General features: G+C 39.8%; 1 protein-coding gene across 2 annotated transcripts in view; it reads left to right on the top strand.

Moving 5' to 3' along the window:
• Positions 1–7,105: 7,105 nt before the first annotated feature.
• Positions 7,106–25,665, top strand: part of LOC127430329 (glucose 1,6-bisphosphate synthase-like) — a 39,108-nt gene continuing 20,548 nt past the window's right edge. The window contains exons 1-3 of one of the 2 annotated variants that reach the window (XM_051680062.1): positions 7,106–7,778; positions 19,836–20,003; positions 24,943–25,049. In XM_051680062.1, the coding sequence (XP_051536022.1) occupies positions 7,677–7,778; positions 19,836–20,003; positions 24,943–25,049 (377 nt within the window). In that variant the 5' untranslated portion in view covers positions 7,106–7,676. Of the gene's footprint in view, positions 7,779–19,835; positions 20,014–24,942; positions 25,050–25,665 lie in introns of those variants that run through there. The other variant, XM_051680063.1, reaches the window with a different exon arrangement.

Raw genomic sequence — 25,665 nt, 5'->3', positions numbered from 1 at the left:
GAAGGGACCTTCAAACAGCAAAAACGAAATTCAATACTTTCTTGACCTTAGAGCAAAACTCCACACATTGGGGCAGCTATCACTGGAGAATTTGGTACAGGCTCAAGAATGTCATACCCAGCTGTATAACAGGGGAGCTCGGCTACGGGAATTTACACAGGGAGATATAGTCCTTGTATTACTACCCACAACAAGCTCTAAATTACTCGCAAAGTGGCTAGAGCACATGGCGAGTTGGGTAAGTCGATTAAAGAGGTTAAACGAACGGATAGGGGTGGAGCATGGCAAATATACCACCTCAACCTCTTAAACCTTGGAGGGAAGTGGTTCCCATGGCTTTGGCGATGGTGGTACTGGAGGAGGAGGAGCTCGGGCCATAGGTGAACTTAAAAGCCAATCACGGCACCCCAGTCACTTGCAGAGACCACCTCTCACCGTTGCAAATAGCGGATGTGGCCTGGTTGCAAAGAGAATTTTCAGATGTGTTCTCGCCCCTTCCCAGTCGTACGAACCTCATAAAACACCATATCGAAACAACCCCAGGGGTAGTGGTGCACAGTCGTCCCTACCGATTACCCGAGCACAAAAAAAAAAAAAAAGTGGTTTGAGAAGAATTAAAGGCCATGCTCGATATGGGGGTAATAGAAGAATCCCACAGTGACTGGGCCAGCCCGGTGGTGCTGGTTCCGAAGAGCGATTCTGTGTGGATTATAGAAAAATCAATGCGGTGTCTAAATTTGACGCATATCCAATGCCTCGTATTGACAAACTGCTAGATTGGTTAGGCGCGGCTCGCTTTTATTCGACACTGGATTAAGGGTTATTGGCAGATCCCTTTAACACCAATGTCCCGTGAGAAAACGGCCTTCTCCACACCGTTTGGCTTGTACCAATTTGTGACCCTTCCGTTCAGTTTGTTTGGGACCCCGTCTACGTTTCAGCACCTTATGGACCTCAGACCACACACTGTGTACACCGCTGCCTATCTGGATGACATAATTATATACAGTAATGATTGGCAGCGGCAAATGCAGCATCTGGGGGCGGTTCTGTGGTCGCTGCAACGGGCGGGACTCATGGCAAACCCTAAGAAGTGCACAACTGGACGGGTAGAGGTGCGGAATCTGGGGTTCCACTTGGGTCATGGGCAGGTGTGCCCCCAAATTGATAAGACAACAGCGGTTACGGCCTGCCTGAGACCCAAGACCAAAAAGGAGGTGAGACAGTTCCTGGGGCTGGCTGGCTATTATAGGAGGTTTGTGCCTAATTATTTGGATGTCACCAGCCCCCTGATGGATCTCACTAAAAACAGAGCCCCGGAACCGGTCCAGTGCCATGCCAACAGGCTTTTATGCAGATGAAAGCTGCGCTATGTGGTGGGCCATTGTCACATGCTCCTGGTTTTTCTCTCCCTTTTGTTGTACAGACTGACGCATCAGACAGGAGGTTGGGAGCCGTGTTGTCCCAGGTGGTCGAGGGGGAGGAGCGCCCGGTGCTGCACATCAGCCATAAGCTTTCGGCAAGAGAGGCGAGGTACAGCACCATTGAGGAGTGTCTGGCCATCAAGTGGGTGGTCCTCACCCTTTGGTACTACCTCCTGTGATGGGCTTTCACCATTTGTTCAGACCACGCCCTGCTCCACTGGCTCCATCGCATGAAGGATACTAATGCATGGATCACCCGTTGGTATCTGACTCTTCAGCCTTTTAAGTTTGGGGTGGTCCACAGACTGGGGCCACAGATGGTTGTCACGGACTTTCTCTCCAGAAATTGGGGGGGCGAGTACTGGGCAGGCTAGACAACTCCCCGGCCTGAGTTGGGCGATAGGGGTACGTGGTAGTGGGGGCATGTTTGAGTGACGGTTTGTGAATGGAGAGGGAGATCAGGAGATGAGAACAGTAAGGATCATCACCTGTCAGTGATTGTCTAACAGCTGTTTGTCATTGCAGTGAGAGTGGAAATGGGCTTATAAGAGCGAGCCAGGTGCCAGTGAGGGGGAGAGAGTTGCACGGAGCAGAATATTCCAGCATGCAATATTTCTGTTGTGCTGAAAAACATTATTGAATGTATACACTAAAAAATGTGATTTTTGAGTCTGTGGAAGTCTGAGAAATAAAGCTCCTTTTGAGTTGGATCTCGCCATCTCCCGCTTCCTCCTTTTCCACAAAAACTAAGAACTTTGTTATACCAGGATTTTGTTTGCACAGGGTTAAAAATGACCATGGGTTAACAATTTCAAGCGTGAAATGTCATTTTGGGGTTGCATTCCCACGTTTATCTGCTATAATTTTAAATGTTGGTCTACATACTGTACATGTGTCAGACGGACATCTTTTCACCTTTTTTCCAGCATGTCATGCCATGACCGCTGATTTTAAGATGCCGAGTCCAGTTAAAAGTACTTCTTTAAAAAAATATTTGTGGTTGAGTTATAATGGTTTTAAATGCAAGAAATACTGTACTGTGTGAATGGCTTTTTAATCATTCTGTGCTGTCTGCACTCAGTTTAATGTGGTTTTGCAGTCAGGGGGCATGATTAAATGCATAATTTTTATAACATTCTTTTCTTTTAATATTTTACTGTACATAATGAACACATTACATTGACAGCTCTGTTTTTAACAATGAGTTAAATTAGTCAGCTGATATATCAAATCTGTATTTCTTGTGGACACTACCATACTTGACTGAGCAGATTCAGACTAGGCTACTCAATGAGCAAAGAGAGCTTAAAAACTATGCGCAGGGTCCTCCTCTGGAAGAGGAATTGATGGGACCTTTTCTCAGTGAGGTAAGAGCTCTGAGAATAAAACACATTACATCTTTTTAGGAATAAATAATATGACATTTCAAAATTATTTTGCTCTTATTTAGATCATAATGGAATTCAGCGATCAAATTAATGAACTGAGTAAGACGGGACATTCAAAAAACAAAAACATTTACGCCCTCCTGCGTCCTATGTTCAACCTGAGAGGCACTGAAGTGTCATGTGAGACAAGATATGTTGAAATCGTTTGTCTCTTTTGTAGGATTGGCTCTTACCTGTTTTCCTAAACCTAACCTTCTTTTATCATCAATTTAGTCACTGCAAAAGTGAAGGAAATGATAAACAAGGATAATGAGATGCATCATGGCAGAGAGCCTCTAACTTTCAGTGATTCCTGTGAATTTGAGTGTCATCAAAGACCATGTGGCAGCTCTTCAAGAGCCAGCAATGGCGACTCTGAAACACATACGAGGTACAGAATGCATTTTCTAGTCAGCCTTTTTAGCTATTTTTTAGCTAAATGTACCACATACCGTAGAGTCTTGGTTGTAAAAAGCATTAAATATGTTTGGCGTTATATCCCAGGAAACAGTTAATTGAACATACATTGACCTTTGGTGACAACTTGCTCAACCAGCAGGTTCCCCCCTCCTTCACAACCACCAAAACCAATTCTAGGTCTCTCTTTAAATCTACACCTGCATTAAAAAGCCTGTTATAGCTTTTCAGCTAAATGTAAAAAGTATACTGTAAATACTAATACTTTTCTGATAAAATAAAAAAGTTAAAAAGTTTAGCTTTATTTTTACTATTCTTACTAGTTGTTATTAAGTCTCAGTTACTGTCTAAACCCTGAAGTTATCATTAATAAAAACAATCAAGTGGTCCTAATTAAACAGTACTTGAGCTGAAATGTCACATTTAGGAATCATAACTCAAATATTCACGTTTTTTTAAACTTTGGCTTTGAGTACTACTAACTCAAAATTATCAACTACAAAACTTTGTGTGGAATACCTATAAGCCCTTGTGCTTGAATAAATTATGTTTTGTCAAGACGAGAACTTATGGAGAAATACAGTATAATTATTCTTATTAGAAAATGAGAATAGTTTTAATTCTTATGACTATTGTTGTTGTTTTGTTGTAGCTGATTGATAGTTGTAATTAGTGTGACGTCACCATTAGGGTGATTATTAGTCTTACCTCTGGTGAAGTTGGAGCCTGTTAAATTGAAGTCATTCTTCTCTACTTAATTGTAATTTACAAAATTGCAAATTTATGTGCACTAAAAAGTACTGAGTAGAATCCAATGTGCCATCTGTCTAACCTACAGTTCAGTCATTATTTCCTTTATACTGTAGAAGACATGCTATAACCCAATTTAAACACACACACACACACACACACACACACACACACACTACTGGTCAAAAGTTTTGAAACACTTAACTGAAATGTTTCTCATGATCTTAAAAATCTTTTGATCTGAAGGCGTATGCTTAAATGTTTGAAATTAGTTTTGTAGACAAAAATATAATTGTGCCACCATATTAATTTATTTCATTATAAAACTAAAATGTAATAAAAAAAAACATTTTTTAATTGATGACTTGGACCAAATAATAAATAAAGAAAAGCAGCCAATAAGTGCCCAACTGTAACGTATGCTGGAACTGCTGACAATGATGGCAATGACGAAGATGTGAAGATGAAGAACCCAAGTGCAGTTTATTTACAAACATGAACCAAAAAACCCTAACTAGAAACGTTAAACATAAAACATAGACATGAACTTGACTATAACCTGACTTGACTATGCACATACCCATTCAATACTAGACAACTACACAATGGAAAACATGAGGCTTAAATACATGGACATGGGGGGAACATAAACCAATGAACAAACAGAACCGATAACAAGATAATTAAACAATAAACCAATGAAAACATGACACATGAACATGGAGGGAAAACAGGAATCACATGACAAGGGAAACAAGAACTAAACATTTCAAAATAAAAGACATGAATCAACAGAATACACATGACATATCCCCCCCACTAAGGGGTGGCTCCTGACACCCCAACACATAAACAAAACACGTAAAACATGACATAAATTTAAAGTTCTGTAGGGAGCGATTGGGGGGGGGGGTGTTTTGAGGCGTGGGGTGGCGAGAAAGGGCGAGGGGCATGGGACCAGGGCAAAGTCCGTGGGGGGTGAAGCCATGAGAGGCTCAAGGGACGGAGCCATGGAAGTTGGAGCCTTGAGAGGCTCGAGGGGTGGAGCCATGGAACATGGTGCCCGGAAAGTAGCCGAAGACTCGAAGGGCCAGGGTGGAGCCGATGGCAGGGAGGACCAAGGCGGTGCTGGAGGCTCGGAGGAGCAAGGCGGAGCTGAGGGATCGGAAGACTGAGGTGGAGCCGGTGGGACTGAGGACCAAGGTGGAGCCGTAGGGAAGGAGGTCCCCGGTGAAGCTGACAGATCGGAGGGATGAGGCGCAGCCAGAGGATCGGAGAGTCAAAGCGGAGCCAGGTGACCAACACCAAGGAGGAGCCGGAGGGACGAGGGACCCCGGCACAGCCGACAGGCTGAAGGACCGTAATGGAGCCGAGGGAACGCCGAGCTGAGGCAATGTCGAGGGACCGACAGGCCAAGGCAAAGTCCAGGGCTCAGAGGGTACAGGCGGGATCGAAGGGCTGAAAGTTCCCCTTGCCTGCTCAGGAGAACTAAGGGTGGGTATAAGGGTGGGAACCATCTCCAGGTTCCACTGCTCAGGTGTGGCTGTGATGTGGCATGGAGCAGGCTGAGGCGTTGCTGTGACGTGGCATGGAGCAGGCTGAGGCGTTGCTGTGACGTGGAACTCTGGCTCGGCGGCGGCCGTGACGTGGAACTCTGGCTCGGCATCCGCCTCCCCCACAGTGAACGTGGAACCAATGTTCCGTAGGGCGAGGTCGATATCTTGAGCCAGGCTGAGGGAACTGCGACCGCCAGGCATCAAAAAAGAAATGGACTCATTCAGTCCAAATCTGAAACAGTCTTTGAGGGCAACCTCATTAAAGTCCACCTGGCAGGCTAGACCGCAGAACTCCTGAAGGGGTTTAAATTGCAATAACAACCGGCTATCTGTACTTTATCCCACTTATTACATGGCTACTAATGGACATAAAATATTGATTTGTGTTGCAATTATGTAATTATGTGACAAGAAAAAAATCGCTGAATAGAAGAGTCCTGTTGGTGTTTATTTTGGAATTAATGAAGGTCTGACTGCTCATTATGCATCTTATTACAAGACTCCTTGCCAAATAAATAAACAAATGCACTTGAAACACTGATTTGAGTTAAAATTATTTTATTAGCTTATTGTAACAGTATAAGGATGCAAGGAGGAGGTGGGAACCGGCTGAACAGTCAAAGTAATATTTAATGTAAAATTAAAACATAGAGACACAAAACACAAACACACACACGGCAGTGTGACTCTCTCTCTCGAACTGCCACATCCGGCTGCCTTTATCCCTCTCCTCGGCTGATTAGCCCAATTGGAGGCCGGCCCCGCCCTCCTCCTCGTCACACTCCTCCCTCCTTTGCTTCAGGCCAGGGAACCCCGGCATATATATATATATATATATATATATATATATATATATATATATATATATATATATATATGTATATACATATATGCATAATATATAATGCCATTATTCAGTTAATTACATAGAATATTTGATTTGGTATTTTACATAAAATTTTTAAATGATCAAGAATGATATCAGATGTATTTTAAACATTTTGTAAAAATCAGATGATACCTGGGACAGGTTTATCCTGGAACGCTGCTCCAGGTAGGTGGCCATCTTACCATAGTAGTGAGGTAAGATGGACCCTTTTCTTATTTTTAAATGTTGTGTTATACAGCTAAATTAGCAAATGTTTCATGGGATCTATTTTCCCCATGATAACATACTGGATGATGCATCATCATCATCATGTGCATGCTAAACATGTATCTAAATGTGTTAAAATTGAAAAGTAAATGCACATTAATCTTTAACGGGGCTTCTTCAGCTATATCGCCCTATACGTGAAAGTACGATCATCGTGTGTATTTAGGCTGATTTTTATTTAAACAAGTTCATTATGTCATCATACTCGAACCCCCTAATGTGTGTTGCATGAAGATGACCGATTTTCTGTTTAAAGAGAGATGAACCACCACAAATATCCACTACTGAGTAATTAAGGAACTGTGTACATTGTGGACCCTGTGTGTAAAAAAACAACTCAGTTTCCCAGAATCCCTCATCTAATGCCCAACCCATTCCTGAGTTGTCCTTGTTGTTTAGATACGAGTTTGATGGTTAAGGCAGTTCGCACCGAAATTCCTTGTTTCAGTGCCAAAAAACTTTCCCATCGCAGACGTGTTTATGACGTGACGTATGATTATAACGGAACTGTCTCCGGTCACCGTCAAACGCACTTTGCACATCAGCCAAATCCACAGCCAATGCTAACTGCATGAGGCTCACCAGCTGCTTTTGGTGAGGAAGTGTGGTTAGATCTATAGTGAACTAAACACAATATTAGGCAGCTACAGCGTATTCGTATTTCCTTCGATTTGGCTTATGGACAAGGATAAATTGACGCGAAGCAATATTTTAACACGCACGCATTGCAATGGGTTGAATCTATGAAGACTGTGGATCTGAGTCAGTCTGACCGCTTGCTTTTCGTCTTTGACCCATTTGAATGGGCCAACCCGTGACGTCACTCGGCTACTCATTAATTTTTCCGAGCATGCTGCGCACAACAACATTCAGTCGCACCGGTTAGAAGCAGCCGGAATTGAGGAAGTTTCCATCCAAAGGTGCCTGTCTGGGAACTACCGCTAGAATGGGGTCTAACGGAGACCTCAACGCAAACTCCGAGTGTCTCGGCAGCACTGGGGACCCGATCCTGGACAAAGCGGTCAGTCAGTGGATTACCTGGGATAAGGTGAGAATGCAATATGTTTTTAACATTTAAAAGCTCACAGTGACAGGGATGACTGAGGTGATCATGGTTACCAAGCACTGTCAGCTGTTTTGCGTAATGTCTCTGTGAATTTCCATTGTGTTTACGTCATTTTGCAAAGATATTTTTGTCACAACCTGCCTGTGCTCATACGTTTTTAAAAAGGGCACTAGCTTAGAAATAATGTGCATGCGCTTATACTGTCATATTATTAATAATAAAAAAAGCTCGACCATCTTAAGCCATTTAACAACATTAAATTGCATTTTACTGCATTGCAGTGCCACTTCGAGTCATTAAAATGTTGGATCTTTCCCTACTGGGAGAGTAAAAGTACTTTTTACTTGCAGTCTGTTGATTTGATATTTGATTTGCAGTTTGCTGTGAAATGAATGAATGCATAAAATGAACGTTGCACTTACAGTTAAGGTCAAAATTTCATTCATTAAAACAAATTTTTTAACCACTCAACAGATTTAATATTAGAAAACTATAGTTTTGGCAAGTCGTTTAGGGCATCTACTTTGTGCTTGACACAAGTAATTTTTCCAACAATTGTTTACAGGCAGATTGTTTCACTTTTAATTGACTACATCACAATTCCAGTGAGTCAGAAGTTAACTGTGCCTTTAAGCATCTTGGAAAATTCCAGAAAATTATGTCAGTCCTTTAGACAATTAGCCAATTAGCTTCTGATAGGAGCTGTACTGAACTGGAGGTGTACCCATGGATGTATTTTAAGGCCTACCTTCAAACTCAGTGTCTTTTTGCTTGACATCATGGGAAAATCAAAAGAAATCAGCCAAGACCTCAGAAAAAATTTCCAAATGCCTGAAGGTACCACGTTCATTTGTACAAACAATAGTATGCAAGTATAAACACCATGGGACCACGCAGTCATCATACCACTCAGGAAGGAGACACATTCTGTCTCCTAGAGATGAACGTAGTTTGGTGCGAAAAATGTGAATCAGTCCCAGAACAACAGCAAAGGACCTTGTGAAGATGCTGGAGAAAACAGGAAGGAAACTATAATATCCACAGTAAAACGAGTCCTATATCGACATAACCTGAAAGGCTGCTCAGCAAGGAAGAAGCCACTGCTCCAAAACCAGCATAAAAAAAGCCAGACTACTGTTTGCAAGTGCACAATGGGGGCAAAGATCTTTTGGAAAAATGTCCTCTGGTCTAATGAAACAAAAATTGAACTGTTTGGCCATAATGACCATTGTTATGTTTGGAGGAAAAAGGGTGAGGCTTGCAAGCCGAAGAACCCCATCCCAACCGTGAAGCATGGGGGTGGCAGCATCATGTTGTGGGGGTGCTTTGCTGCAGGAGGAACTGGTGCACTTCACAAAACAGAAGGCATCATGAGGAAGGAAAATTATGCGGATATATTGAAGCAACATCTCAAGACATCAGCCTGGAAGTTAAAGCTTGGTCGCAAATGGGTCTTCCAAATGGACAATGACCCCACACATACCTCCAAAATTGTGGCAAAATGGCTTAAGGACAACAAATTCAAGGGATTGGAGTGGCCATCACAAAGCCCTGACCTCAATCCGATAGAAAATTTGTGGGCAGAACTGAAAAAGCGAAGGAGGCCTACAAACCTGACTCAGTTGCACCAGTTCTTTCTTGAGGAATGGGCAAAAATTACAGCAACTTATTGTGAGAAACTTATGGAAGGCTACCCAAAACGTTTGACCCAATTTAAAGGCAATGATACCAAATACTAACAAAGTGTATGTAAACTTCTGACCCACTGGGACTGTGATGAAAGAAATAAAAGCTGAAATAAATAATTCTCTCTACTATTATTCTGACATTTCACATTCTTAAAATAATGTAGGGATCCTAACTGACCCAAGACAGGGAATGTTTTCTATGATTAAATGTTGGGAATTGTGAAAAACTGAGTTAAATGTATTTGGCTAAGGTGTATGTAAACTTCTGACTTCAACTGTATATAGCGCTTTTCTGATACTACACTTAAAGTGCTTTACATAGTGAACAGGTGACTCTCCTCAACCACCACCAGTGTGCAGCATCCACCTGGATGATGCGACGGCAGCCATAATGCACCACAGCTAGGAATGTGCACGGTTACCATATTTAACGTTCGGTTAACCACGAGGTTTCATGAATGGTTAATCGTTTTTTCGTCTGGAGTCGGGACATGGGAATAAAGAATGTTTATTGTAATGGAATTTCCTTAACCACTACTCAAAATAGCAGCAAATAAAGTGCATAGTGAGCTATGAGTCTAAATAGCACAATACATACATCTTCAAATTATAAAATCTTGCATCAAAGCCAAACAAAAATAATCAAACCGTCACTGCCAGTAAATGCGCTATGCACGGGCAGGTTCACGCATCCGTGAGGCAGCGAATGCAACTCTTCTCATGTGCGTGGAGTTACACTGCTGCTGTTAAATAGCCTCTTCTGGGTGCTTTGATTTTTAAATGGTTTAAAAGAAAATTACATTGAATTTGTCTAATCATTGTACTAAATATGCACACCAGAGCAAAAGGGAAAAAACACTATTTATCAGTCGCTGAAACATTGCTCAGTGCATGTGTCAGGATCACTTTTCTATGATAGAGAAACCGCGCAGATGCACATAAAAGCATGATTGATCAGCCCTAACTCATCCTATACTTGAAAAATGGACCCAAACCCATCCGGAAAACATGACGGTTTGTCGGAGCTCGTCAAGATCGGGTCAGGTTGCAAACCTGTATTGCACGTGTAACCGAATAGTGATTTTGCTATTCAAAAAGTGGCTCGTCGAATGGTTAACCGAACGTCGACTATCCGTGCACATCCCTAGCCAGAACGCTCACCACACACCAGCTGTTGGTGGAGAGGAGAGAGTAGAGCAATAGAGCCAATTCAAGGATGGGGATTATTAGGAGGCCATGATTGAAAAGGGCCAGTGGGGGAATTTGGCCAGGATACCAGGGTTACACCCTTAGTCTTACGAGAAGTGCCGGGGATTTTATTGACTATAGAGGGTCAGGACCTCGGTTTAACATCTCATCCGAAGGACGGTGCCTTTTTACAGTATAGTGTCCCTGACACTATACTGGGGTGTTAGGACCCACACAGACCACAGGGTGAGCACGCTCTGCTGGCCTCCCTAACACCTCTTCCAGCAGCAACCTTAGTTTTTCCCAGGAGAGGTCTCCCATCCAGGCACTGACCAGGCTCAACCATGCTTGGCTTCAGTGGGTAACAAGTCTAGAGCTACAAGGTGATATTGACCCTTCGGCATTAAAGACCCTGTGAAATCAACATGAAAGTTTTGCTGCTTTTAGTCCATATCTATTAGCTTTAGGGTCATCTATATGCCAGTGAACTTCTAAAGATATAAGCATTTAAGTTCTGCAGTCTCACTCTTCCTGCTAGAAAGACACAGTCAAATCATGACGTCAAACTGCACTAGAGAAACTTTGTTTAATCAAATGCATTCTAGAACAAGGAGGCACCCACACCCTTAATCTGCTTGCCGCACATGGCTGTGTTCTCACACTGCGCTGATGGTTCCTTCGCAGGGCACTTCAAAGGGAGCGCAATCCATGTTGCGGGGGTCTTTCCAAACATAATTTCCAATAATAATCACTGTAGAAGTTCAGCCCCCTGAAGCCCTCAGAGTCGAGGATAATTGTCTTTGAAGGGAATAGGGCAGAGGGACTATCTCTTCTGATTGGAACGCATTCACGTGAATTAGACACAATGAAAGGTCTGGAGTTTATATTAAATGCAGCCGTTTTTCAGAGGTTTTTTAGGATGTACATCACGAGTATGTTTTCTTTGCTCTTTCTGTTTAGTGTAGTGTGATATGTTGTAATGTTTTGTTCGCTTGTTTCTGATTCATCATCATGACTTGCACAACAGCTCCTGCCTCATCATAAGTGAAGTCCACGATGAGCTGTCTTTGTTTGTGGGCTGGTTATACTGGATAGTAATGGTCAGTTTGATCATTGCTGGACTAGGTTGAGATCGCTCAGTTTCTGTACATTTTCACTCTCTAACAGCAGCATGGTGGACAGAGGAATGTGTGTGTGGGACTGTGCTTATTGGCTTTTTTAGAAAATGGCATGAGCTGTTCAAAAAGTCCCGCCCCAACTTCATGTTTCAGTAGGAAATGCATCAACAGTGTAAAGTAAGCTGTGCATTTCAAGGCACTTAAAACCTTGATGTTGAGTTGGGAAGCATATGTAAACTTAATAAGAATAGAATCATCTGTTAAAAGTTTATTTACGTACATCTAATTTATATAGGGCTAAATTTAAATATTCTGACTGCAACAAAGTTGGGACTCCAAATGATTAAGTACTGTGATCTCTTGGAATTTCTGAACTATGGCATTTTTGTTATGAAAATATATACATTTAGAAACTATAAATACAAAATATAAAAACTTTGAAACTACCATAGTTGTAACAAAAGCTAATTATATTCCATCAATCCCATTATTGTTATATTTAATAGAAGTATTTAAATAATACAATAATATTTAGGATGAATGTATCACATTTCTGCAGTTAGTGCTGCTGAAGTATAGGTGGTGATGTGTGGATTGAAAAGCCTTCTAATGTACCGAATGGACCCTTTTCACAGTCCTGTGATGACACGTTTCTGCCTTATTTAGCGGCCTAAATCTAGCAAACCTTTTTATATTTGCAATTTTTTAATTATTTAGTAGAGGTCGGCCAATAGAAGGTCTTGCTGATATGATAATTAAGGTGGGAAAACAGACTGATAGCCGATTAATCGGCCGTTGGTTTTAAAAATGTATAATATGAATGAAAACTTTCCACTCAATGTAAAATAGTGCTGAACTTCAGTAAGTATTGCTTTCCATGGTGATACTTTAAGAAATGTCTCCCACACTGGTACCCTTTTCAATGCCTTTGCCATCTGAAATGAATGAAAATATTAATGAAAATATTAATGAAAATATTGCAGGTCAAATGTGTTTGTAGTTAAGCAGTAAACATTGTCTTACAAAGCCAAGTAGCGACTGAATGCTTCATCACTACTGACGATATTTATTATATTATTTTATTTTCATATTAAATCTATAAATGATGTACAAGAAAAAGGGGATAGAAATAAAATAATCTCAAGTCTTGTCTTTTTAAAGGTAATTTTAGAATGTCATTGTCTGTAGTAAATGTGCCCTCACTTGAACACATTGTATTACATAACAATTATTTCAGATGGATATATTTGGCCGTGCTCTTAAGTTTTTTTGTACATAACTATATCATACAATTAGGAAGTTTGGACTGAATTTCGTTTTGTCAGAAGGGAGAAAAGTTTGGGAAACTTTGTAGTCAAAAAACTATCAAATGGAAAACTATAAAACTGTTCCTGTCTGCATGCATTCACACAAGGTGTGCTTGCGCTTGGACTTCTGAAGCAGACGAACGCCCAAGCAAAAACAAAAACTATAAGGTTGGAATTAATGATGGATTTACTAATGATAATTAACTTATAAATTCACTTACAAACATTACTTCTTAAGAGCACTCATGTTTATAATCTCACTGGAACAAATTGGACGCCCTCAACCCTGGTATTATGTGGAACGGTAAGCAGTTTCCATCCTTGACTTAACATTAGCTGTTCGAATGGTTAGAACAATGTCCATTTTCGCATCCTCTCCACCTTGTCGGCATCGCAATTCTCCAGTGCAGCGATTAGTTATAAAACAAATTCATTAAAAACCACCTTTGGCTGTCATGAATGACTGATTTATCATACCATGACAATAATAATAACGTGTATTGTAGACATACCTAGGCTTTTGTCGATGTTTGAAACGTCCATCTCTATAAATAGCCTAGTTACTTTGCACAACAAACTCCATGTGGAATCATTGTTTTGTATTTAACATCTAGAGGGCGCAGTTGTACTGTAGAAACAAGGAGTTCAGAATGTAGAACCCTCCAGCGCCGGCCACTTTCCCATTCACTCCCCTTCAGCGTTATCGAGGTTTACCCTGCAATCTTTTACTTCTGCATTTCAAAACCCGAAAGTGTGAAAAGGGTCCATATCTGTGTGCACATTTTCTCCAGTTTTCCTTGTTAGTGCTGTTTAGAATGACGGGCTAATAAATACAGTTTTAAAATAGTTTAATTGCTGGGACATTTGGGGTTTTCATAGGGGTTTCACATCAGGTAATTCTGTACCAAATATAAACAGGTTCTCGCAGTGCTGCGCTGTTGAAACTGGTCTGTGAGTAAACACACCTGCTTTGCGATGCTCTGTCCATTGAGCCATACTGATAATTGGTCAAGGTATCGAATAGTGCTGTTTTCTTTTGCTTTTGGGCCATTTAAAATTTGATGTTTCTCATACACAACAGAAAACAGCAGCACAGAATTAAAGACAGTGCAACCATTTTGTTGCAGTCTGAAGCCCTGGGATCCCCTTTAAACGTTTCACCGTCGGGTGGGGGGGCATCAGCGGTTTCTGGCGGGGCACAAGGAAAATTTATACGCACACTTTTGGTGGAAAATGATGGCATGCTGTTAGGGGTGTAACAATACACTCAGCTCACGATTCGATACGTATCACGATACTGGGTTCACGATACGATACGATACATATCACGATATTTTGAACAAAATTAAAAAATGAAACTGAAATTCAAATAACAGATTTATTTCCAAAACATTAACAATTTTCAATAACTCTCTTTGTTGTACATACAACTTAAAGAATTTACAATATTTCAAGATTTTATTTAACCTTCTGTATGTAAATTAACAATTCACAGTGAGGTGTGTCACTGAACAATAAAACTGAATTTTAACATGAAATTAGAATTAAGATAGCTGAAACCTAAGAGATAAATTCATAAAGCAGTAAAAGTGAAAAGAAAAAAAAAAAAAAAAAAACATTAAAATAAATAGTGTTTTGTTCAAGTAAGTTCAACGCAACACAAACAGCTTTTGAGTTTGTTTAGGTTACTTACAGGTTTTTTTTTGCCAAAAAAACAGCATATCTACATTTTCAGGCAGAAGCTGGGATCTTTGTGCATTTACAGTATCCCCTGTTGTAGAAAAAACATGTTCACTGGGAGCAGAAGTTGCTGGAACTGTGAGGTAAGCCTTGGCAAGAGGGGAAAGAAGTGGGTACATTTAAGCATTTTCTTTCCACCATTTCAGTGGACAGCTAGTGAGGGGAATAGAAGTGTCCTTTTTGTACATGTCAATCTCTACTTCGATCCTACTTTTGGACTGGGTGACTGCTGGTTCAGCAAAAGTTGCACCAAGGAGATCTTCCAGTGCTGTCTTTTTGCTAGGTGGCTGTTCTTGCTCAACTCTGTGTGCTGTATCTCTCTGATCTGCTGCATCAGTGGGATCTCCATCACTGGCACCTCCCTCCCTCTTTTCTGTTTTCTCCACAGTGCCAGCCTTAAAAAAATAATAAAATAAATAATTAAGGTATAGTATAGTTTGTTACACACACATAAAGGTCTGCACAAAGTACACAAACATGCAAATGGAGTGACAAACAAACACACAAATGCAAATACACAGATTCTCACACAATTATTAATGCAGACATACCTGCTGTAACTGGTTTGATTTGTTCTTCAACCAGTGGAAAACCTCTTCATGTTGTTCAGGGAGTAAGTGGGGCTACGATTGAAATCTGGGGTCCAAGGCAGTACTCTCTAGCAGATAATCCTGTTCCTCTGTGTATCTGCTTGAGAGGTTTTGCAGGATGGCTGTCTTCATGCTAGCTATAGTTGTAGAGTCTTTCTCATCCAGTGACATGCGCTGTTCGATCATGGATTTCAAGGGCACAGTGAGTGACATGGTGGCGCTCTTTTCATCAGACAGGACAGTGGTGGCTTTTGTTAGCGGTTTAAGAAGGTTTACTATTTCTTCGGCATCACTGATGTTGGCGCTATCCAGAGTATCGAGTTGACGGGCATTTTTGCGCACCTCTGTGCTCGAGGGCTGCCGTTATAGCCGCTTGTTGCTCGAGATAGCGTTCTAGCATTTCCATTGAGCTGTTCCATCGTGTAACATCATCCATGATAAGCTTATGTGATGGGATCTCAAGCATAATTTGCATTGCCGCATGCACAGCTGTTGCTGTGGCACTGCGGTGAAAGAAAGCCACGACTTTTCTCATGTGACCAAGCAAGCGACTGACGTGGGGAACATGCAATCCTGCTTGTGAAGCAAGATTCAATGTGTGCGCAAAACACTTAATATGAGGTGACAACCCGGCTTCTCTCACTGCCACCTCCATGTTGCGTGCATTGTCTGTAACGACACCAATGCTATGAGCAGCCCTTTCAAGCTCCCACTTTTGTATAGCCGCTTTTAAAACTTCGGCTATGTTTGTACCAGTGTGTGACTCAAAAAGCGGGCGAGTCTGAAGCACAAAACTTTTAATTTCCCACTCTGTGGTGATAACATGTGCCGTGACTGTAATGTAGCTCTGAACAGCCCTCGAAGTCCACCCGTCAGTTGTTATCACCACACTCTCTGCCTTTTTCAGACCATCTATCACATTTGCTTTAACTTCGTTGTACAGGGCTGGAATTACCTCCTGACTGAAGTGCGGGCGTGACGGAATATGGTACCTGGGCTCCAGTACCTTAAACAATTTGCGAAATCCAACATTGTCGACAACAGAGAATGGTCTCATGTCTTTTGCGATTTAAAAACTCCGATGCACCTGGTTATTTCTTGAGCTTTTGCACTTGACTGAGACCACGTTGAAGCAAAACTACGTTGTATATGATACATATCGTAACATTTTTGCATCGCGATATATCGTTACACCCCTACATACTGTCCAAAACTGATTTGTTTACAATTTTGAATTATATTAGCCAGCTAGATAACATTACCTTGATAAGTTGACCATTGGCAAATGACCATTCTGTCAGTTGCCCAAAACACTCTCATGCTGGCCCTGTGCCTTTGTTCATTCTTATTGTTGAGTGCTGCTGAATAATTATCATATTCATGTACCATGGTATTTACTTGGTACTCTAGGATACTTCAAAGAAACTATGGTACTACTGATATAGTGCAGACTGTCCAAAAACATGGTATTGCCAATGGTGCATGTCCAAGAAAACACATTTTCCTGATGTAAATAAGTAAGCTAACGTGTCATATTCTGATACCTGAAGGCAGCCAAAGAGCATTGCTAGGGTGACCAGCCCCTCTCTCTATGGGTCAGAAGTGCTGAAGAACTGTAGAGAGAGACTTAAAATGTCAAAAGAGGCATATGCTTTTAATATTAGATAAGTGGTAGGCCATGTCATCTCCGAGTGATCCACAGCGAAATCAGATACAGTAGGTCAACTTTCTTTTAATGGCCACATGTGAGCTCTTTTTCCGGGTGAAATATTCACGGTGGGGTGCCAAAAGCGAGTTGTGAAGCAAGTTGTTTTCAGCTGTACAGGATGTATTACAGTGAAGAGGAATGCATATTTTATATACTGAACCCCCCCAAACCTCAAACCTAAACCTAACCTTCAGTGGAGGAAAAATATAACATTAGAGGGACAAATGCAACCTACTAATCGTGCTTGTCACTGGTTATGCAAACGCGAGTACTTCCTAGTTTCATCGTGGGATCCGAACCGGGTCTCCCAGGCTGCTGACACAACGTGCTTCTGGTCGCACCACAACAAAGGAAGGTAAACATGCTTGAGCTGATGCAAAAATGCCTGATGGGAGATGTTGCTTGTCAGTAAGTCAGTATAGTGTGTCCAATCCAAGAGTGCTGGAACGTTTGGAAACAACGTGCTGACTTCCTGTGGGATCGTGTTGATCTAGCTAATTTTGGTGCTTTCAATTTACAAACCATTTTGTGTATAGTAAGATTATGTAAGGTGCTGTTTTTTTTTTTTACATTTTGCCTCTACTGTTTGCAGCCCTTCAAAGATCTGGCTGACCTCCTCCAGTAAATGTCAAATTCAGCCAGCACTGAAAGACGGTCGTATATAGTATTGCACTACAGATCAACCAGCTGTCAGACTGGCAGTGGAAAGTGGCACTTTACCCTTGCTGGTGTGGTCAAGTTGATATACTTTTTGTGATTGTATATGTAATGCTATTTCGACATACTTTGTTCACATATTTGAGTGGCTCTGATAGCTTAAATATTGGGATTAATCTGAAGTCTGTTGTATCTAGGCCACAGAGATAAGCTCTCACCAACAGAAAAAAAATAATTATTTGTTTTTCATCCTGACTATTGAAAAAAATCTAGGCTATGGTTAGATGCATTACCACCGACTCAGCAGATCTTGGCATACTAAAGCAGATGGCAGGAAGAGTGCCCAGTGATGCCCTCTTTAGGTGACTTTTTCTATGTCAGGGCTTGTATTGATATTTGTATCTGATCAATAACTCCACATTTGCTTTGCACACTGCATCCCAGAATACTGTTTGAACTTAGAAGTCCCTCCAAATATGATTTTGGCCATATCCAGAATAGAATATTTGCTTATTACATTGTCAATACTGCAGAGTATTGAGTGAAAAAGTAGACATTGTTCCACAATGCAAATGTTTCTAGCAGTAGCATGTAAATTGTTATCACATGAACTCATCAAGTTGTTTGTGGAATTCAGCGAGTTGCGTCCAGTTATCATTTTTGAAGATAAAAATGGTTGGGCTGTTTTTTATTTTATTTTATTTTACATTTTAATGTAAAAATGTCTTTACTTTTGGCTGACTGTTTGAATAAAGTAATACATTTTTTTATTTTATTTTATTTTTTTCCAGTTCATTCATCACAGTGGAAATAGACAGTCATGTCAAGCACAATGCATTTTTGGATACAGTGCATACTGAGTATACTGTTGTATTCTGCACATTTTAGCAAATGTAGTAGGTTCATAAAGAAAATGTCCATAATGTGTACATTATATATACCATATACTAGGACTGGGAATTGCCACGGACCTCCCAATTCAATATAGCCTAACACCAATATTTAATGGTAGAATCGATCTGTAAGTACTGTAAATTGATGTTACAATATATATTTTTAGAAATAATTGTTTTTCATTGAAGAACAGTGTCTGTCATTATTTGTCTGTCTGGAATACAGAATTTGCAGGTAAAATGTAGGGATGTGGAAAACTACAATGTTTCATAAACAACTAGCATTCTCTGAGCTATTAGTCGACTAGTCAGTATTAATAAAACCCATATATGGCTGCATTATGTCCATGTGACCCCGACCAGACACATTTCATAGGGATAAATAGATGCTAAACACAGGGTAATTAACAGATATTTAAAAATAAATGTTAAAAAATCTCTGATTGCACAAAACTATCAAGGTAAGAAACAAGAAAGGCTCCAATACAGAGCGGCACAGTGTGCATTCCGGACACAGAACGACTCACTTTAGTGTAGCAGGAGTGCTTTAAGTCACATGACGATCCTCGCTCTGCTTTTAAAAGTGCTTCAGTGTTAAAGTATATTAATACTGCAGGAATGCAACTTGTAGTTCACGGCATCCAACAGTTTGATGAGCCTTTTTTTTGCAATATTTTGTTAAGGTAGTGTCAAACAGAATCTGCAGAATGATTACTGAATATTACTCTCCACACAAACCCTATTATGCATAATAACAGGAACATTACCCACAGTGTAGGATTTGACGTCCGACTGCAACTGTCTTGAAATGTATAATTGAATGAGGTGTCAGTTTGTGCACAACAGCGGTGCTTTGATGGCTGTAGCAGTTTAGCCATTTACCCCTTGCATTAATGGACTAAACGTAAAGAATCAAAGAAGACAAAACTTCTTGGTGAGAAAACCAGATCGTGTGGAACCCAACACAAATATAGCTTCCAATATCTATTATTAGCATATTTAGCTAAATGTGTAATTTATTTAATTAATTTTTACCCCACCCATATGTTATACTGCAGAAATTGTAGGATTTAATATGTTTGGTGTTCCAAACATTTTAAACATCCACCATTTACTACACATGTAAACTGTGGTGTGTTTTTGTCATTAGAATCGTCAAACACGGGAGCAGATTGAGACTCTGGTGCGAGAGGGCCGTGTGGTGGAGCTGAAGAGGAGGTTGTGCTCCAGGATGACGTTTGGAACAGCTGGCCTAAGAGCCGCCATGGGGGCGGGATTTGCTCGCATCAACGACCTGACTATCATTCAGTCTACCCAGGTAAGCCCAGGTAATAGCATGCAGATGAGATGTCAATAATTACTCCTCAACATGAAAATGTGAGAATAAAGGTAGAAGCATTTGATTCAGTTCAGACCAAGAAGTATATTCCCCTTGAACACCTGAGTGGATGCAGGCAGGTGCGCTGGACTCAGGCAGCATTAATTTTCATAGTTTTTAATTTTTAGTCATAATTTTTGTCTTTTACTCTGACTAAAATGTTATAACATTTTTGTTGTCAAAAATAGCACAATAAGTTTATGATTATATGCATAATTACAAAAACATGTATAAAACTGTTATTGGCCAAACTTTAACCAAATAGTGACAAAAGATTTTCCGTCAGTCATTTCATTTGACGAGATTAACACTAGACACAGGTAACAGTACAGAGAAAAGAGAAGTCCCATCCACTGCTATAGCTTGCAGAAATCCCACAACCTTAGTGAGGCATTGTCCAACATTTGATGATTGACTGTTACCACTGGCAAATATTTAGAAGAGGCTGTTGTGTAAAGTAATATCGATCAATGTTCAAACCTGCTTTCCTTAAAGGGAGAGTTCACCCAAAAATTTAAATTCTCTCATCATTTTCTCAGCCTCATGCCATCCCAGATGTGTATGACTTTCTTTTTTCTGCTGAACACAAACACAGATTTTTAGAAGAATATCTCCATATGTGTATGGTGATCAGCACTTTAAAGCTCCAAAAAGCACAGACAATCGTAAACACAAAAGTAATCCATTGGCCAATTATAGGGTTATAAAACAATCAATATTTTCACTTTTAAAGCCACATTTTGTATTATCTAAATGATTTACTTGTCTGTTGCCACAATATTATGTATTGTATTTGAATTATCTGAATTATAATATTTATTAGGACTATATATTATATTTATAATTATTTTAATTATTGTAAAAACACCTTTGGGGGCCTTTCGCAGTAAATATTGGTATGCAGTTAATTGCAATTAAAGGGTATGTTCACCTAAAAATGAAAGTTCTCTCATCATTTACTCACCCTCATGCCATCCCAGATGTTTATGACTTTCTTTCTTCTGCAGAACACAAACGAAGATTTTTAGAAGAATATCTCAGATCTGTAGGTCCATTAATTTAAGTGAATGCAGGCCAGGCTTTTAAAGCGCCAAAAAGCTGATCAAGTCAGCATAAACCTAATACATCAAACTCCAGTGGTTAAATCAATGTCTTCTGAAGTGATCCAGTTGGTTTTGTAACTCCTTTTTCACTGTACACCTTGACAGCAGTCTCCGTGGAGATCATGATTTCAAGCTTGATTACAATTCCTATAATGTTCTGTGCATGTATCAAGCACTGGGAAGTGTAATCCATCTTGAAATCATGATCACCAAGGAGACTGCAATGGGAAAGGAGTTATATATATTGGCCTGTTCTCAACCAAAACCAGCCGGATCACTTCAGAAGATATTGATTAAATCACTGGAGTTTGATGGATTATGTTTATGCTAAATTGATCTGAGCTTCAAAGGCCTGGCCACCATTCACTTGTACTGAATAGACCTACAGAGCTGAATTTTTCTTCTAAAAATCTTTGTTTGTGTTCTGCAGAAGAAAGAAAGTCATTCACATCTTGGATGGCCAGAGTAAATGATGAGAGAATTTTCACTTTTGGGTGAACTATCCCTTTAATTCTATTTGCACTTAACAGGGAATCAAATGAAATACAATTCACGTAGATTCTATTCACTTAATTTTAAAGCAGAGTTCTAGAATAAATGAAGTGTTTTCGGTTCCGGCAGAACTGACTAATGCAGCATAACTATAGGTTGAGGGACAAATGAGGTGTATGCCTGGCTGAAGAGATGAGTCTTTAGTGTAGACTTAAACTGAGAGATTGTGTCTGAGTCCCGAACCATGCTAGGAAGGCTGTTCCAGAGTTTGGTTGCCGAATAGGAAAATGATCTCTCTCCTTTTATGTGTTTTGATATTCTAGGTACAATCAACAGGACAGAATTTTGCTATTGTAGTTAACCTGATGGATTATAGCACGATCAGAGGTCACTTCAGTACTGAGGGGCTAGACCATGCAAAATTCGGTGTACAAACAAAACCTAACAGGCAGCCAATGTAGTGCTGATACAGTTTTTTTTACTCCACTAACTTGGAGAATTGGGAAATTTCACCAGGTCTCAAGGAAATATAAAGCTAAGTATCATCAGCATAACTGAAAACTAATTCCATGATTCCTGATTGTTGGGGAATACAGCTTAACCCAGAAAAGAGACTGTTATGAGTAAAAATCCAGGGTCAAGGTTACAATGAATTGAATTGACAGAGTTTACTGAAGACAAAGTGTTTTCCATTCTCCACAATTCTAATGGCAAAAGTCAGCAAGAAATTTTACAGATGAGTTCAGGGAGCGAGCTAACTTACAGTAAAATACAGAAATACTAAGATTTAATAGGCAGATGCTAAATTAGTTTACGTCACAGATTTTCTAACATTCTCCAGACATGGTATTCATCCGACTGCATGACAACAGTTCTAATTAAGACATAATATTCATTATAATTACCATAACTAAATCTAGCACTTGGTTGGGTTTTATGAGTTGTGGGGCCTCTTTTCTCATGATGTCCATGAAATATCACTTTTTTTGGAAGCTGATTGGCTATAAGGCACCCTATTAACAAAAACATAGTCACATGCCCATGAAGGAAGTGATTGTTAGACAGAACAAACAGGTCTTATTTATACTAACATTTATCAAAGGCAACATGGCACCCAGACCTATCTGGAATGCATGTCCTGCAATGAGACGTGGAAAACATAGAGAAACAGAACAGAACCAAATTCTATCTAAAGCTTCCACTTATAATTAAATCTATATGTAAATCAAACATACTGTATAATATAGAGTGATTCACAGTGATTAAAGGAGCTAGAAAGTGTTAAACAGATTAACAATAATGTTTCAGGGGCTTTCTATGAAAGTTATCTTACAGTCACTGAACATTATAGCATGGCCTTCTTTTTACCCACATGGCTCACAAGACACACAAACACTTAAATATCTTACACTGCTTGTATGAATGTGCTACAAAAAAGTTTATAAAATACACAATAATATTAAGATGAAATAAATTAGATGAAATCAATGATTAATAAACTTGGGAATATAAAGAGTATTACATCAGTGCATATCTATCTCATGATGAATCCAGACTAAATGAAAAGTCTTTCACTTCTCAAAGATTAAATATACACATCCCTCGCAACATAATTATTATGACAGTGTAATATAAAATCATTAATAAGTAGGATTACTATTAATTTGATCAAATATATCAACCAGGCCCAAACAACCGAGAAATGCACAACAAATAAAAGCGTTGCGGTCCAAAAATAAACTCCTTCATGATAATGTCTCACAAGGGAACCATATAAAAGGAGAAAAGCAGAGGACCTCATACTGAGCCCTGTGGCACTCCATGCTTAACTTTATCTCACAATTCCTTGTTGTAGATTTATCATCATATCTATCAAGTATATTGCTTAAATATGTGTTCCCATATACAGATGATGGGCCCTATTTTAAGAGCGCTATGCCTTAAGCGCAGTGCTATGTGATACGTCATATGCGTAAAGTCAGTGTGCATGGCCATGAAGTTTTCATATTTTTGTGCGAACATGCGCTAAGTCTAGGCACAAGTGGGTTAGCGTGCAACGTGCTAATGGGCTGGGTCAAGTGCAATGCAATTCTGAGGTTCTTCTCCAGTTATTGCACCATCTGCATCTTGTTATATGTTCCATTTCCTGTCAATGGAAGATACTGATACAAATGAAAAATTTATAAGAATTTGGTAGTGAAAATGGGCCGTATGCAATGGATCCCCTGCTCTGTTACTATTGTCACCTGTGCTGCTCCGGATCATGATGTATGTGTTGGATGTGTTGTATATTGTATATGTTCTCTATCTGCCTCTTTGTGACTATTGGCTCTTGTCCTGCTCCCCTGTGTCTCACCTGCTTGAAATATGCTTTGCTTCTCTCCCATTGTTGATTGTTTTCTTATTGTATATTTGTTCTGTTTTCTTGTTATATCTTTAATGTTTAATTTCTGTACAGCATCCTTGAGTTTTGGAAAGGAGCTATAAAAAAATAAACATTATTATTCATATTGATCTACTGACACACAAATCATGGCTAGTAAAAACAGTAATCAATAGCTCTTTGATATTATCTGCTGGTGGAATTCCCAAACAGCGAATGCTGGAACTGAGTTTATACTTTGCACTGAGAATAGACGTGGTTCACAAACTTTTAGTGCAATGACCCATTTCTCAGGAAAATAGCAATTTGCGCTTTGTGGCACTGCATTAACATACAATACACCCACAGTTTGTACGCATACACCCTCAGATAGCATAACTCCTCCCATCCACACCCACTTGGACTTTGCGCTGGCACAACATTCGCGCTTAGAATTAGCGCTGTCATGAAAGTTGGATAAGATGTAGCACATGGTCATTGCACGTAGTGCTTCACCTAGTGCGGTCATGAAAATAGAGCCCCATATCTCTCTCATTGTTTACAGTAGTCTTGGTAAATAACAATGCATTATAATATTTATGATCACTAGTCCAGCACTTATCAGTGTAGTAAATGAATGGAACAAACCAGGCAGTGCCACCTACTCGACTATAACCAGTACAAACTTATTAATGAATGGAGAGCCCCATTCCATCAAACATCTACTCACCAGATTAAAGCCAAAATATACTGATTTATACAACTTGCATTATGATTCAAGTCTTGCTCCTTTGTGACTTTAGACTTAATAGAATATGACAAGTATTTGGCCAAATCTATGAATACTCTAGATATTTTATTTTTTTAAAGTGTCCAGTTCTGTTATGTCAATAACATAGCCTGTCCCTCATTGTCCTTGTAGGGGATGTACAAATACTTAGCCAAATATTTCCCTGACCTAAACACAAGAGGACTGGTAGTTGGATATGACACTCGTGCCCAAGCAAGCAGTGGCTGCACCAGTGAACGGTAAGATTGTCCTCTCTGCTATGAGAACTCTGTCTGCAAAATGCAAAAATACTCTCTCAAAGTGTCCAGCATCTAAAAGACAGAAATATTTTGTTTTGTCGTATGTTCCATAAAAACATGAATTGCTAATTGTTATTGTTAGGATTCTTAAATTTGGGATTTAGAATCATATTTTTTCTGTTATCTCTTGCCATCAGTCTGCTATATTTTTTGCATTGAAGAGCAGAATTCATTTAGTTGCAATAAAACATTTAGGCCCTGTTTACTAAAGGTTTGCATGTATAAAACACGTGCAAACTTAAAAGCACACAAAAAAGGGCTGATAAATTAATATGTCATTTAGAGCCGTGCCTCCAGATGTGCAAAATAAAAGAGTGGTGTAGCAAAGTGATGTATCAAGCCTGAAAGTCATTTCACAAACAGAAACTGATTTGCGCTGTGCAAAATGATGTCATTGGGGCAAAACAGAGACTTTGAGAACAGAGAATACTGTACATAGAACACCCATTGATGACACGCATTAATGGTATATTAAATTATTTCTCAAGAAAAAAATTCTTTATTTGGTTATTTTAGAACCCAAAATCATAACTGATAACATACTGATTATCATTAA

Source organism: Myxocyprinus asiaticus, chromosome 39 (assembly GCF_019703515.2).
Source record: "Myxocyprinus asiaticus isolate MX2 ecotype Aquarium Trade chromosome 39, UBuf_Myxa_2, whole genome shotgun sequence".
Taxonomy (NCBI): Eukaryota; Metazoa; Chordata; class Actinopteri; order Cypriniformes; family Catostomidae; genus Myxocyprinus; species Myxocyprinus asiaticus.
The sequence above is the reverse complement of the archived record's forward strand: the minus strand, read 5'-3'. Positions and strand labels throughout refer to the sequence as shown.